A 17,172-nucleotide genomic window follows, 5' to 3' on the forward strand; every position below is an offset into this window, starting at 1 on the left:
ATGTCCAGTGTATACCATGCTTTTCCTTCTGACAGCCTCACTGTACAATGGTACCACCATAAATGCATTTTAAAGTTTGTTCCGAGTTAAATTTATCTTATAAATGGCTGGTTTTCATTGGAAGCAAGGGAAGCAGTTCCTCTTAACTAAGCTTATAAATTATGCAAAACTACTAGAGCAACAAACCCAACAATCATCACATGTAGAACGCAAAGGACAAAAGTCAGGTGATTGCATTTCAGTCATGCATGTATATCCCAAAGCACATGTTGAAACGATCCCCTATCCTCCTAGCCAATATGAAAGCTTTGTCTTCAGAAAAACTGTTGACATACGAAATGGGCTTTACATAAGCCTGGCACTGGAGAGGTTTGTTTATTACCAGCAAGAGCCGCAGAATTATGAAGCATCAGTGGGACTGGAGTGTGCATGCATTCACAACAATAGAACGATGAACCAATGAAAGCCACACCGCATCAGAACACTCACCTCGCACGCACGTGAGAGAATTACAAACTAAACAGTTTTGCAAGACATGAATCTTGCATGCACGACCTACAAGCTACTGAGAGCCTACTAGCCCTAAATGAGAAGAAAAAGAGCCTTAAGCCAACCAGCTATACCTGGTTAAAATTCCTAAAGGGATGCGAACAGAATTCCATCATGATTTAAAAGCAATTCTAAAGAATTCTAATTGGAATTTTCTAACAAAATGAAACATCACACAAACAAAAACTAGATCTTTCAGACAAAGAATCCATGTGATTTCCTTTAAATGTCCAGCAGTAAAACATTAATTCAGTACATGACATTTAAAAAGATTACACAATGTCCAATAAGAGTCTGGAAATCCTGTTGGATCCTATTAGGATTGGTTTCAAATTCCAAATATCCAGTATTTATGTCTCCTTAACTAGGGTGTATATATTGACTTAATATTACTTGATTTACCATCTTAAGGACTTATGGTGGTCTTTCAGAAACCCATGCTTCCTAACAAGACTTTTACATCACCAAAAGAACCAATGCCTTCCTCAAAAGGAATGTGAGGAAAATCTTTCACTAACTCTCAGCTTCCATGTGATTTCCTTTAACCGCCCAATAGCTAGACATTATTCCATTACAATAAGTGTAGCGCTTATATACAACAGACATGTTAATCCCAAACACCCTGGAGGAATTTCAGTTCATCCAGTTGGATTTGATTCTTAAAGGATTCTTACTGGATCCCATTAAGGTTGGTTCCAAACGTTAATGCTATTTCCAATATTCCTCCAGGATTTTATGACTAGGGTGGATGTATTGACTTGATGACCCTTCTACAAGATCAAATGTGCATCATGGTCAGAAATTAACAAGGGTTTAGGGCAAAAAAAATGACCTAAAGAGCTCCATATATTTATAGTTTTATAGTTTTTGACCATTCCTAATATTTTAGGCCAATAATTACGGTTTCAGCGCCTCCGCAGAGCTAATATGAAGTGTTTGTGATGAAATCAGCAATTCAAATCCTGACAAAATGCCACTGGAATTAATTTACCTAATAATATAAAAAGTTAATTTCTGACTCTAATGTGCATTAAATCTATCGCTAATATGAATAAGCGGCTCACCTGGTAAGTTGGATGTCGGTGCGTTTAAATCCTCAAGGTGATGCGTTCCTTCTTGGCGCAGGATGCGGGACAAAGCGGATAATTTCACCTGCCTCTCCTCCAAAGCGATCACGCGCACCGGGCGGACATATCGGTCCGACACGGGCGTCTTTGAGCGGGTCCGGTGCGCACCGGGCGTTTATAGCGCAGTGGATCCGCGTTCTTCCACCCGCTCACGCAGACACAATGTCCCTTTCGCGACGGGATCTGTCGGGGTCCGGTGTGCGGACGCCGCTGCTGTAATTCGGTGAGGATATAACGGGTAGGTGTGGTTGGGTGAACGGACGGAGACAGACAACCGTGGCACGGGTCCAAAGAGCAGTCCTGCGTTAAGACGCACAGCGCAGCGTGTGTGTCCGCCCGCTGAAAGCCTTTCAAATGCAGAGGATTCACGTGCATATGAAGATATCAATGTCTGAGGATCCTTAAATGGATTCGGGGATGGTTAATAACGCCGTACATCCTCCTGCAGTCTGGAGTGGAGCGGAGCGTCTCTCCAGCGGTTCCTTTGGCGATGCTCATGAATCAGTCTGTGCGTTCTGCTGTAGTATAAACTGATATTTACATCCACCAGTGAGACACCAAGCGCTGCGTAAACACGAGCTTCATCCGCGGGCTTCAGACTGAGGCACCTAACCATCCAAGAGGGGGGGGGGGGTGGATCTCTCTCTCTCTTTCTCTCTCACACACACACACAAGCACACACACACACATTCAGTTAGACAACGTATACACACTCGGATAATTGGATCTAATTAATATTTCAATTGTTTCTCCTAAACTAAATGAAGAGGAAATAGTGAGAATATATTTTCCCCTGAGAAAAATGCCCTTAATTTCACACTTCCTCTGAGATTCAGTGGAGGTCTCAACAATGTCTCAAATTGTAGGCCTATGTAATATTGGATAGGCCTACAATTTGAGACATTGTTGAGACCTCCACTGAATCTCAGAGGACGTGTGAAATTAAGGGCATTTTTCTCAGGGGAAAATATATTCTCACTATTTATCTCCATATGAACTGACAGATTTCTCATCAAATTGGTTTAAGACTAACTGATCTGTACCCACATTAATTCCATGTACCATCTTTTTTGGTTTCAAGAGAAACATCTGAGAAAGGCAGTGCTTGAATTGAATGCATTTTACATCTTCATTAAGTCTTCTGAGATGTGAAAGATCAACCTCTAAGCAATATGATTTTTAATAGCTACTCGAGAGCACCCTCCTCGGACTTCTACTGCTATAAAAATAAAGCTAATTATGATTACACTCTTAAAAAAATATATCATAATTACATAAAAAAATCAAGTTTTTATGATATTTTTTCAGTTTATTTAAAGCAAGAATCCCCCCCACCACGTGGACAACAAAGGCTCTTCTCAGATAATGCTTTGGACAATCTGTGTTTGATTTTTGACTGACGCACCTGCTGAAGCAACAAAAGGTGTCATAAACAGACCTAACCAGTTAATGAACATAAAATAATCTGTCATTGTGATCTCACTTTAAACACAGGTTATGATACAGACTGGCTCACCAATGACCTATCTACCTACCAATGTGTAATTTAACCTGGATTCCACCAACCTGTTGGAGAAAGTTTTGAAATAAAATACATTTTACATTTTTCACACTTAAAAGCCTGCATTTATTTGATCAAAAACACAGTAAAACAGTAATATTGTAATATATTATTAAAATTTTTGTGGAAACCGTGAAACTTTTTTTTAGGACTTTTCAATGAACAAATAGTTAAAAATACAATATTAAAAATATTAAATTCTTTAAAAAAACTATACTTTATGTCTAATGCATGCAACTCTGATTCTACATATCAACCCAAAACATAATATAATATAAATATATATATATAATGTAATATAATATAAATATAATGATATTTGCTGTTGACCCAACCCTAACTCTAACTGCAGTTCTTTCTATATTGATGATTTTAGGCTGAACCTGCAGTCAGTTTTTTTGTTTGTTTTTTTTAAAGCATTAATAACGGTCCACAAAATAAAGTACATAAATAATCCAGGCAGTCTAATTATATATTTCATATGTAAAAACATTGAAAATATATGCATGTGTCATTTCAACACTTCAGATGACTCATCAGCAGCATAGACGGTACTGCTTTTCTCTTTCTGTCACACACGCAGAACAGATTTTCCAGATGGATTCTCGGCTGATTCACTGAGGTGTGTGGGATTTTTGAGAGTCTGATATATTCGCCTGTACGATGTGACTCAGTAATGTTTAAAATGCACTCGAAAGACTACAAATGCACTGAACCACAGGATCAAAAGCACATGCATGCATTTCTCAAGGGTTGTTCACATCAAATAGCAATGCTTAAATCAGACAAATGAGCAAATTAGTAACACTCAGTGCTTATACTCCTTAAATAAATAATAAGAAAGAGTTTCAACTGTAGAAAAAGACTGAAAAAACAAGCCCTTTTCAAGCGTGCAATGCAAATATTTTTTCAGGCCTGAAAACAAGACTCTGAAGGCCCAGTTTTCCTAATATCCCCCAAAGAAACTGCGATCAAAGAGAAAAAAGAGAGAGCGAGGGAAACACTTTTTAGTAATATTCCTGTCAGGCAGGTTTTCATCACCCTTGCTTCTGTTGCTGAGGAGATGAGCATCAGGAAACCATTACGCTGATATTTTCTAGGCAAGCATTGAAACAGATGCCGCTTTGATATAGAACGGGGAAAAAGTATCCGATTCTGACATCTACAAATTGGACACAGGTCAGTGGCAAATCACTGCAGAAAGTGTTTTTAGCACAGACCCTGCAAAATTGAAAACCTATGTGCAAATCACTACAAAAGCCAGCAGGCCACGCCACAACATTGTAGCAATTTATGTCAATAAAATGGGTCACCGAAAATGAAAAGTCTGTCCACTGCTCTCAAATCACATTTGAAAATTTTGAAATGTAGCATTATGTCACTTGCTCAACAATGGATCCTCTGCAGTGAATGGGTGCCGTCAGAATGAGAGCTGATAAAAACATCACAATAATCCATACACCACTCCAATTAATCAATTATCAATTAAAATCTTGTGAAAAGAAGAGCGTGTTTGTAAGAAACAAATCCATCGTTAAATCAATTTAACTTCAAACTGTCACTTTTGGTTCAAATTTGAGTCCATTGTCTGTTGCCCTTTAACATCAAAATCCACCAACATATTTGTTCTGAACTATTTTGGCTTGTAAACAGTGCTTGATCTGTGCACATTTCTCTCCTGATTCAGATGGATTTTTTTTCTTTACTGGAGAAAGCTATATTATGGATAGAGGACTCAAAAAGAAAAAAAAGTCTTGATGGATTTGTTTCTTACAAACATGCAACTTTTTGCTTCACAAGACATTAACTGATGGACTGGCCGGAGTTATGCTGATTACTTGTGAAATATAGTAATGTTTTTATCAGCTGTATGTACTCTCATTCCGACGGCACCCATTCACTGCAGATTATCCATTAGTGAGCAAGTGATGAAATGCTACATTTCTCCAAATCCTTTATAATTAAGAAACAAACTCATTTACATCTTAGGTGATTAAATTTCCATTTTTGAGTAAACTGTTTCTTTAACTCACTGATGGCACATTTAGCATAAGAAATGAGAATTAAGAGCTGCAGCAGAGGGGAAGATTTAAATGGATTATTAATAAATGGACTTATGGGATTCATTTGAAATCCTTTAAACCTGAATTGCAAAAATGCAACAACAAAAAAAAGGCTTTTCAAACAGGTTCAGCTTTCTTCCACTGGTAGGAACGAATAGTCTCACACCAAACTCAAACATTTGTTAGCTGCTTTGGATAAAAGCGTCTGCTAAATTACGCTGAATCAATGTAAACTCAAGTCTCTTTGAGCCACGGTTGCTGTGTCGAGCTGGTTTACACTTTCTGAGGGTCAACGTCCTTACCGTTGACTCTGAACATCAAGCTGGGATAGTTGAAGGAAACAGAAAAACTCCATGTTGGAGCTTTGAGCAGATTTTATTTGAGGTGAGCCATTTATTATAGTTTAGTTTTTTTATATAGCACTACTAAAAGAACCCCAGGAATTACCCACAGTGCTTTACATAAAAGCAAACAACCAAAACGACTTCACACACATATAAACAATCTGATAATCTGATTATAATTGCTTTTTATCTTTAACAGCTTCAAACCATTTTAATAGATAATGCTACAGAGTGGGTAAAAATAGACACATATTACTGTATCCCTGGAGATGGCACTGAAAATCACAAACTGGTTTATTGACTGTGGGTGTGATGTGATGTGTAGATTGTTCAGAGGTGGGCAGTGACAGCAGTGTTGCATCGTGCTGAAGACAGAGAGACTCTGCCATCTAGTGCCTGATGTCGATGCCTAGACGGTCTTTGCATTGGGAATATTATTCTGAGATGCAAATGCCAGCAACAAGCTTTTGACGTTGTACAAATCTGGGTTATGACAACTTTTTTCTTCTTAAATACTTATATATATATATATATATATATGACATTAAATTGTTTCTGGCAATCAGAGCAGTAGGCCTATTTACCTGGCACAAAACATCTGTTAGAGTAATAGCATTAAATATGAACAGATTGATTTACACCAAACAAAATAAAGCTTAAAAATATTTTAATTTAACAAACATTAAATAAAGTGTATTAAAACTACACTTTTTTTTTCTATGGAAGCTTGTTTCTGCCACAGGATGCTAAACTATAAAAACATTTCTCAAAAATCTGCATTTATATCTCGCAATTCAGAGAAAAAAAAAAAAGTCCAAATTGTAAGAAACTCGGAAATGTGAGATAAAAAAAAAAAAAAAAAAAAAAATCTGAATTCTAAGATAAAAGGCAACAATAAACTTTTTAGTTTTATTTTTCCAAGGCTGAAACATTATACACATTTTATTGCATTATTTTTCTGCTAGTTGCCATGGCAACATTTGTCATTTTCATTAAGTTTATTGATGTGCTAAAATAACAAACTAAATCAAAGTAAAAATGAACAAAGACTATATTACAGACATGTATAAAATACTCTAAAAACTAACTTCAACTTTAATCGAAACAAAAACAAAAAGTATAAAATTAAAACACATTTAAAATATTAATAATAAAGAGCCGTATCCGTATCTAAAGTATAAAAAAATAACACCTCCGTGTTAAAAGAGCAGTATTTTACCAAGCATCCCTTTATAAAACTGCTGTAAATGCCACATATTATTTTTTTAATGTGCTAATTCATTATTTATTTTTTAATTCACTAAAATGAATTGTCCTTTGTAGGCAAGCATATTGGATTATTGCATTTAAAATTGTATTGCATTACAGTTTTGTGCTCAATAATGTGGCATAAAAAAGGACAAGGTTCAGTCAGTCAGCCCATATTCGACCATTCTGAGATGCTCAGAACCGATTAACCAGTGTTGTCTATGGACAAAAGGCTAAACAATTGCTAAGTTTAAACAAATTTTAAGTCTGATTCAATATTGTAAAATATATGCTACTTTAATGAGCATCTCATTTGCATTCATTAAAATGCTCTTTTAATGAATAAAAGGCTCTTGCTCTCTAGATATCAGTCATTTAAAAAAAAACACAATTCAACTACTAATCACTATAAAAGAATCAAAAATACCACTGTTACTTTACAGCTTTCCTTTATTACTCAACCACATTACATCACATCTTCCAGCTAAAAAAAGAAAACATTACCCTACACACACAAAGCATCTTACATCATAGGGGGACACACCATCACCTCTTTATACAGACGTGTACCTGGTAATATACAGTCATTTTCTTGCAAATCTCGATATACATATGTGACTTAGTGTGACTTGAAATACAGCAAATTAGCTTTATATCGCTATACAAAATTGTGAGTCAACATAGAGTATTTTAGAGTTCTGAGACAAGGTTGTGCTGCGTCACTGAAAGTGCAAACCCTTCAAAATGATCATCATGTGGAGTTTTGTGTGAGTCTGATAAATCTATCCAGCTCTCACAGTCAAAGGCTTGACATTATTGCTCGGTTGTTCAGAGATGTGCATACTAACCCTTTTCATTAGAGCTCTAAAAAGCAACAAAAAAATAAAAAATTCAACATTCTAACATCCTTTTTATATATTAGGCTAACGTGAACTATTTAATCTCGGAAAGTCATATAATATACACTGAAATTCACACGCTATAATTAGTTCGTTTTCTTTTCATATCTTATCTATTACATGCATACTGAAAGTGGCACACACCTGCTTTAACACGAAGTTTGCTATGCTCATTATGACACCGATGTCAACATGAAAAATGATTTTTCCTGCAGTCTGTGGTTCCTAAGATCAATGTAAAGCAGGTTTTGTTTTACTGGCAGCATCTGAGGACAAATATGCAGTGTGTTGTCAGCCAAACGATGAAAATGTTCCTGAGTACACACTGCTTTTTAAAAATGTTAAAGTCTTAAAAACCGTCTTAAGAACTACAGACGTCAGGATACAAAACGACTGACCTTAAGGGAGGTATAGCAAACTAGATAAAAGTTAAAGAGGTTGCCATGTCCTTTTAAAGAAATAGTTCACCTAAAAATGAACTTTCATCATTTACTCTCCCTCATGACGTTACAAGCATGTCTGATGTCTTGCGTTGATAAGCATATAGTGACCAGATGCTTTCAAGACCCTAAAAGGACAACAAAAAACAAACACAATTAAAGTATCATAAGCTGTACAACTGATTTGCATGATAAACACTTAAAGAGACAGTCCACCCAAAAGAAAATGACAATTCTGTCATCATTTACTCATCCTGATGTTGTTTCAAACTTGTATGACTTTGCAGAATGTAAAAGAAGATATTTTGAAGAATGTTGGTAACCAAACAGTTTCGGTTTCCATCGACTTTGGACAATGAGAACCAAAACTGAGTGCTTACCAACATTTTTCTAAATATCTTATATTTCTCCAAGTCATACAAGTTTAAACAAGTAAATGATGACAGATTTTCATTTTGGGGTGGTTATTCACCATTTCGTCATCATCTCTGAGCTTGGCATCCCTTGGTCACTCAATATGGTTTATAATCTTCAAAAATGACCTGTTTATGGTCCATGGAAGAAATTAAGACAGATTTTAATTTTTGGGTGAACTATCAGTTTAAGTCAAAAAATAAAACAATCTACATGTCCAGGCTACAAAGACACACCTGTCCCTTTAAAAATGCCTCTTAAACAGTGAAAGGTTTGTTCATTTTATAGCAAAGACTTGTCAACCTTACAAAAATAGATCTGGAAGTTCATGTTAAATATCCATTGAGCACATAAGAGCATGTCTAATACAGCGAGGCTCGTTTGCTAGAGAAGTGGCCGCTATAAATAGCTCAATATACAAACTGCGATTGAAAATAGCAAAAACGACAGTAATGTGATTTGATGACTTGGCATGCGGTAATATTAAAAAACCTGTCAGGGTTCTTCCTCTCGCAGACATCAACACAGACAAGAGGTCAGCAGTGGATGGAGGTCCTGACCCCATTCTGGGACGGCTCAGAAACTGTCAATCACACGTCAGTCTGGGGTCAACTTGGGCGTTCATTTATGCATCATTACATCAACGTGCACGAGCTAAGAGAACTGAATGCGGGAAGAACGTGTGATGTTTCGAGTGTAGCGTGCGGTTTCCTGTCATTCGGGTCAGGTGCTCACAGTGGGCAAAATCGCGGCTATTAACCTCCGCCACAATTCAGTGTGTGGGGGGAAAAAGAATCAGAAATCGAAATATTTACAAATGCCAACTACTTCATTGTGATACATATTTCACAACTCAATACACTGATGCATCACAATATCATATCAACTGGACGAGGGAAGAGTTTTAATCTCTCCTGCACATTTTACTTCACTTTCGTCTTATAGAAGCAGCTCTGGTTTTAGAGTTTTTGCTTATGTAGACAATCTGTTTCTTCTTAAACATGTAAATGAAATAAATGAACACATGAATAAAAAACAAACAAAAATAGTGTTATAAGGGTCAACACAATATGGCGAGGAAAAAAATCTTGATAGACTACTGTTCAAAAGTTTGGGGCAAGTAAGATTTTTTGTTTTGAAAGAAGTCTCTTTTGCTCTCTAAGGCTGCATTATTTGATCAAAAACTGTCATATTTAAGAATATTATTAAAAATTCAAATAGATTTTAAGATATAGTCAAATAGAAAACCATGTGAGGCAAATCTGGATTTCCATCATCAGTCTCACATGAGCCACCAGAAATCATTCTAATATGCTGATTTGATAACATTAAGAAATGTTTCTTGGAACATTGCTTTTAATATCTTTGGGGATACTTGTACTTTTCAGGATTCTTTGATAACTGGAATGCATAGAAGAGAATAGCATTTATTTGAAATATTTTGTAACATTGTGAATGTCTTTACTGTCTCTTTTGATCAATTTAATGCATTCTTGCTAAATAAAACCATTACTTTCATTAAAAAAAAAATCCACCGATCCCAAACTTTTCAATAGCAGTGTATTTCCGTATATCAATATTGTATCGGCACAGCTATACCCACATCCTTAAAAACAGTGTTTGGGTCCCAAACTCCTTTTTTTAAATGACAGTGAAGCAAAAGAAAAAGGCTAAAAGAAAAATGTAGAATCTGGAGAAACAAAACCGGTATGGACCTACACTACTAGTCAAAAGTTTGGAAAAATCAAGTAATATTTTTAGTATGACTTTTTTCCATTTTAGAATAATAGAAAAGTCATGAAAACTATAACATAAAATTACATAAAGTATGTATTGAGCAAAAAAAAAATTAAATGTCTTACAATTGAGCTTCTTCTTTGTCTAGATTCCAGCTCTGGACATTCGTCATCTTCATGAGCAGCATCCTGGGACGGTTTTAAACTGTATTGAAGACATTTGCATGTATACTGGACAGTTGCTGGTTGCTTCACTGGTCTGATCTGGTCAGACAAGATTCATTAAGATCTTTGTTTTGTAAAGACATTCGTAAGTAGGCATAATGTATATTTATCTACAAAACTAATATTTAGCATTAAAGCAGAAGGCTTTAGATCAAAAGGTTTTTAAGATCATGAAAATCAATGTGTCCAAACTTTTGACCGGTAGTGTATCTCAAGATGCCTGATGAAGATCAGTTCATCAGAAATAAGGTTATACGGTTCAAATGAAACCACATTTATACACTGGTCTAAAAAATATTGAACACACACACACACACACACACACACAATCTGTCCAGCAGAGAGTTCTTGTCTGAAAAGGCTATGATGCTGTATTTTAAAACAGACTGGTCTTATGCTCTTATAAGAACTAACAAAAGAGAAAGTACATTAACACCCACAAGAGCTTCATAAAGAGATCTTAGATATTAGTCCTGTTCAAATGACATTTTTCTGGTCACATAAATCACAAGCCAAATCAACTGCGAGTGCCTCAGATGTACTGAGGTCCTGAGACCGACGCTCACACACTCGGATCTTTTAGGTGTGAAGTCGAGGGGTCTTCTCAGTAGAAAACTCAGCTCCAGGCTGAGAGAAACGTAAGAGTCGAAGTTTACAGAAGAACAAACCCTCCAGAACTAGATTCTGTTTGTTTGCTTTCCATATACGTCGACGATTTGTTGACATGAGCGTAATGAAAGGTGTGTTTACTGTGCAGCCACTTCCTGGCTGATGAATCGGCGCAGGCGTTCCAGGTACTGACTGTAGAGCTCGATGTCATTGTGCCCGGCTCCTTCCACCCACAACGGCTCCACAGCCTTCGGGCAGCGCTCAAACAGGGCCAGACCATGAGAGAAATCAATCACTTCATCCTCCGTCCCGTGGATGATCAGCACTGGAGATGTGATTTTAGACACCTTCTCGATGCTGAGAAGAGGATAAGACGCAACTCAGAGTTATTAAAGAAACACCATGTACTCTCTATAATGTCATTGAAAATCTGTATAACTTCTATTCTTCTGTGAACCATAAAAAGGACATTTGGAAGAACTCACTGGTCTTTTTTTCCAGGGCAATTGTACTCACAGGGAATTGGAGCTTTTAGCCTTCAACAAGGTCACAAAATAACCATAAAAATACGAACTATTATTCTGAAATCATACAGTAGCCTTGGGTTAGGAACGGACCAGCACAATTAAAAATGTACTCTTCTAATCTATTGTAGTATCACACACAAAATGTTGGTGTCAGTAAGCCTTTAATGCTTTTGAAAGAAATCTATTATTTGATAAAAAAATGAAGTGAAATAATATTACAATTTTAAATTACTCTTGTCTATTTGAATACTTTTAATATTTTAAATTAGCTTTCCTGTGATGCAAAGCTATCATTATTCCAGTCACAAATAATAATATCACACGATCCTTCAGAAATCATACTAATATGTTATGATATTATGCTCAATAAATATTTATTATTATCAATGTTGAAAACAGTTGTGTTGCTTAATATTTTAGTGAAAACTGAGACAAATATTTTAAGATTCTTTGAAAGTTCAAATTAGAAATAGAAATATTTTATAATGTAAACGTCAGTTTTAATCAATTTAATGCATAGTTTCTGAATGCATTTTTATGGTGAACTAGCCCTTTAGTTAATAAATAGGTTATAAATATTTGTATTAGCTAGACATAAATAACTACTATTCTGCAGTCAAAAAAATAGTTTCTCTACTGATTGCCATTCAAAAGTATTCTGACTAAATATCTTGCACGCAGTGCTAATAAAGTCCAAATATTTCATTCTATAGTAGATTTTTTACCACTGCTAAATTTCAGAGGGAAAGGGAATTCAATTTTTCCTCTTCATGGAAACGTACGGCTCTTAATTCTGAATGAATGAGCCATTTTTGAAGACCTAAACAAATAATTGATATAAGCACACCTATGACTGCACCTCAGTTGAGTTCCATATTAACGCAAGACCTTGAGTGGCCAATTATATCCTAATATTCTAAACAACAGTGGTAACATCTTTGTCATAAAAAGAAAAATGTTTTCAGTGTTCACTGACTTTGGGAAGGCATCAAAGCAGTACGTCTTCTTGGTGTCAGGGAACGCCACCCTCATCCCTGAGGTGAGGGGTGAGTGAAGCACCACGGCAGCACACTCATAACGGGACGCCAAGTCCACAGTGGGCACGGTACCAATGCTCTGCCCATAAAGGATTATATTTTCAGGGCTGATGCCATACCTGAGACAACACAGAAGTGATTTCACAAATAAACACACCTGAATTTTAATATTGTACCAGTACAGCCGCATGCTCTCTAGTCTCCGGATTCTGACATACCTTGAGCGCAAAGCGTGCCACGCAGCGTCTATGTCTGCATACAGATTCTTCTCTGAGGGTTTCCCTGTACTGACCCCATAACCAGAATAATCATAAGAGAAGATGTTGCAGTTGATACGAGTGCCCAGACCGATGTAGAAGCTGCTCATCTGACCGAGATCCACAGCGTTACCGTGAGAAAAGAGCACAGTGTACCTGTAGAGCACAAAAACAGAGACAGATCTAGAGGACTGGCTTTAAAATGGATTGTGAGATGGTTTGAATATAAAAATATAGCAAAATAACATTTCTTGATTAAGAGGAAGAAATACAACAATGCAATCCTGACATCTATACATAGACAGAACTTAACACTACAGTTATGTCCATAAATTAATCAGTACTTAAATCAGTATTCTGTACTTTTATGTGTGCACATTTTTCTGCAGGCTTTCTTGCTAAATTTTATTATAAAGTGCAGCAGTTGGGTTCCAGAAGTAAAAAATCCATTAATTTTCTCTATAGGGGAATTGATTTTGAACAATAACTAATAAACCTTTAAATACAGACCTACTGTAAACTATGAGGTTATAAATAATGGCATATGTTTTTATTGAAGCTATCAGCCAGCATTTTATCATCTTATTTAATCGTATATCAACTTATGTAATAATCACATTCCTGGTGAAAAACTACTTTACTCTTGATTCTTAAATATCCTTTATGTATAATGCATTATAAAGGCATTTATCAATGAATTATAATATTTGAAGCTTTGTTTGTCATGTGTTATAATGAATTATGACTGTAGTTACAATTATTCATGAGATCATACAATGCATTACAAGGCATAACTCATGCATTAAAACTGCTATTATAATTCATTAGATAAAAGCTTTAAGTAAATTCTTACCAAATAGTTTTGAAAATGACTTCAATGATAGTGCTTCTCTGTATTGTTTTCATTATAGTTCCTCATCTTTATCATTATCATTTTAGTTATCGTTCCTGGTGTGAATGGGACTTTAAAGGCTTGGGTGAGGAGACTACCTCTAAAAAGAATGCTTTTTTACATTAACATCTTAAGCTGATCCTTCCTCACCTTGCAGAAGGGGCACAGCGAATGTACATGCATCCCACTCTGTTGCCACGGCTGGAGTGAGCGAGGAAGACCTCGGTTCCGTCCAGCTCCCTCTGGGAGTACTGGAACTCCGCTCGCTCAGAGAGGTGCAGCTTCCATCGACCTTCTACAAAACCACCACCACCTCCTCCTCCTCCTCCTCCTCCTACTCCACCACCTCCTCCTCCTCCTCCTACTCCACCACCTCCGGCACCTCCAACACCTCCGGCACCTCCAACACCACCAACACCTCCGGCACCTCCAGCCAAACGGGAGCGCAAACCTGGGGCTCCAAGGTTAGAGGTCACAGGTGAGGTGGACTCCAGGTCTGGCAGAAGAGCGTAGGTGGGCTCCGGGGGCAGGAAGGCCAGCTTTGCTGCAATCCGGCTCGGACAGGGCGGGCAACAGAACAGTCCGCACAACTCGCTGATGGATAAGCCGTTCATTTTCTTCTGCTGGAAATTAGAGATCCTGTGAAAGATTGCACGGCTTTAATTATCATATTTCAACATCATTCACATACGCCAATACCAACAAAGCACTCAAGCCAAGTGGGAATGTCATTTAATGTTAAGGAGGGTTGATATTTAGATTAAAGGGAAATGTTGATTTGGTCATTGCAAGACAGTGCAATTAAAGCACTGCATTCTCTTTAGAGGCATTTTAACAGGGCACAGAAATTAAAGCTGCATTCAGATCCGTCACTACAGCAAGGCTGACGTCAGGAGAGCTGCCCACATAATCACAAAACTCAGATCTCACCATTTAACTTAATCACACATTAATTCAGAAAACAATTACTTATGCACACAGCAGCTGACTGAATATTAAAAAATGGGAAAACGCTATTTCTGTAAAAGCTTCCCTGAAGTCATAATATTAACTACATTTTCTTGTGTGTATAGAAATATATATATATATATATATATATATATATATATATATATATATATATATATATATTTTAACCTAGAAAAAATGGTTTCACCATGCAACAAAACACACAAAAATTAAGAAATTGCAAACTCATTTGTCTTTTAACTCATCTCTTTTAACTTTTTATTTAATGTGGTTATGCAAATAAATATGCATTAAAATATATATAAATAAATATCCACTAGTGATCTCAGACTGACCTTTGGACCCCAATGCATGAAGGCAAAATTTAATTTACAAAGAAATAAAAAGTAAAATCAATCAAATAAGAAATATATTAAAATATATTTAAATGATAGATAGATAGATAGATAGATAGATAGATAGATAGATAGATAGATAGATAGATAGATAGATAGATACGCATTAGTAGCGCTGTATGGTACAATTTACAATACAATAAATATTAAATAATATAAAATATACACACACCATTTGCACAATATACGAAAACGCATCCACTGCAAAAGTGTATTTTAATTGTACATCACATGCATCCAAATGATTTATAAAAGTGCATTATTTTACTCTTGACATGATCATAAATCATGGATTTCTAAAGAATAATCCAGCTAGTGTTTATTAATATCTAGTCAGTTAGCACTAGCTGGATTTTCTGGCTAAATAAATCAAAGACATCACTTACCAAAAAGGGTATAGTACTACAAAATGGGCTTTGGCTACCTACAGTTACAGTAAACGCTAACAGTTTGATCCGTATTGATTGGAAACAGGCAGTAGGATGACAAACATAGTGCTGATTGTGGCAGGAATCAGCCCGGCATTAGCACCCAACACTGATGTTTTCATCTGTCGGGCAAAATACGGAGGAAGCGCCGGATGTGCCGCATTTCATAATAAAAGCCCCTTAACCGGAAAAGTTTACTTTGGAAAATAGAGTTCACCTCAAAGATAAACTTGCTTAAAAAAAAAAAAAAATATATATATATATATATATATATATATATATTTATTTATTTATTTATTTATTTATTAATACGTATAAATATAACAAATAATAAAAACGAATTAAATATTACTATTAAAAAATTATTAAACGACATTTGCTTTTTTGGCTTTACATCACCAAATGTTTTTAGGTATATATATTTATTTTTATTTTTTATACATATTAAAAGCATCCTGCAATACACTCCACATATCATGTTACTGACAAATGTACTGAAGTGTAATACAGGTAGGCCTACATTATTATAAAATTCCTTAACGTCAAAGCATAACTGTAAACATTAGTCAGGGACTAAGAGTCCTTTACCAACATTCAGTGAGTTCCTGAAGCCATGCTGTCCTGCGTTTGTATCAGATAACTGACAGCATATCAGGAGGACAGACGTCAGAGAGATGGTTGCGTCAGGCTCTTCCACATAAAGAGAAACATAAGAGTAATGACGATTGATCTGGACTTCAGATGAGATTTAGATTGAATATATTTATAATGTTATTTCCCTAATAGCCATGTAAAAATGCATGTATGCAGCAACAGACCTCACCACAGCTGATCTTGGTTGAATTGTATTGTTACTGTCTTACCTCTGGACAAAAGCCAGTAATTTTGATTGATTATGTAACAGAGATTAATAATAAACAGGCAGTATATCAGAGTAAGAGAAACTGTCTGTTTACTAGATTAGACTTTCCTGGATATTCACTGGAGCAAAATTAACAGTATATGAGATAGCTGCTGAACAAAAAACATATATTTTCTTTTAAAATACTGATACAAGAAGGAACATATTTCCTGAAAAGTGTTCTATAATAAAAAAAACAAAAACAAGAACTCTTATTTTATCCAAATAGGTTCTTTTAGGACTGGGGTTCTTTTCTAAAAGAAGCAAAACCATAGATTTTGTGAAAAAAGACAAGTATTCATTCAAAATATAAAACAAATGTTCCTTTTCTACAGATTTCTGTAACAGTGTTGAATAACTGAATTTCTGACATATTGTTATAATTCAGATCTATGATTGATTTTAAGGTTGATTTAATCACAGCATGCCCTGTTTTGTCATCAGATGTTGATCTGATGAGATTTGTCTGTCTTTGTTTTGGGGATAAATTGATGATATGAAGGTTTATTTGTTTGGTTTATGTGAGCATATTGTCTACTTGTGTTCAATAC

The 17,172-nt window shown here is 35.8% G+C and overlaps 1 protein-coding gene across 2 annotated transcripts; it reads right to left on the reverse strand.

Annotated features, from left to right (window-relative positions):
* Positions 1-7,326: 7,326 nt before the first annotated feature.
* Positions 7,327-16,558, reverse strand: LOC306881556 (alpha/beta hydrolase domain-containing protein 17A-like). Of its 2 annotated transcripts, XM_079435740.1 has the most exons (6): positions 15,679-15,867; positions 14,079-14,567; positions 12,998-13,192; positions 12,719-12,898; positions 11,357-11,572; positions 7,327-8,359 (listed from the first exon to the last, which is right to left on the reverse strand). In XM_079435740.1, exons 2-6 carry the CDS (start codon positions 14,540-14,542, stop codon positions 8,299-8,301), a joined length of 1,116 nt encoding a protein of 371 aa, XP_079291866.1. In that variant the 5' UTR covers positions 14,543-14,567; positions 15,679-15,867; the 3' UTR covers positions 7,327-8,298. The 2 variants fall into 2 exon arrangements, with proteins under 2 accessions (XP_079291866.1, XP_079291867.1); XM_079435741.1 differs by lacking the exons at positions 7,327-8,359; positions 15,679-15,867 and adding an exon at positions 16,539-16,558 and having other exon boundaries at positions 11,224-11,572.
* Between the last annotated feature and the right edge of the window lie 614 nt (positions 16,559-17,172).

Source organism: Barbus barbus, assembly GCF_936440315.1.
Source record: "Barbus barbus genome assembly, chromosome: 15".
Classification (NCBI taxonomy): domain Eukaryota; kingdom Metazoa; phylum Chordata; class Actinopteri; order Cypriniformes; family Cyprinidae; genus Barbus; species Barbus barbus.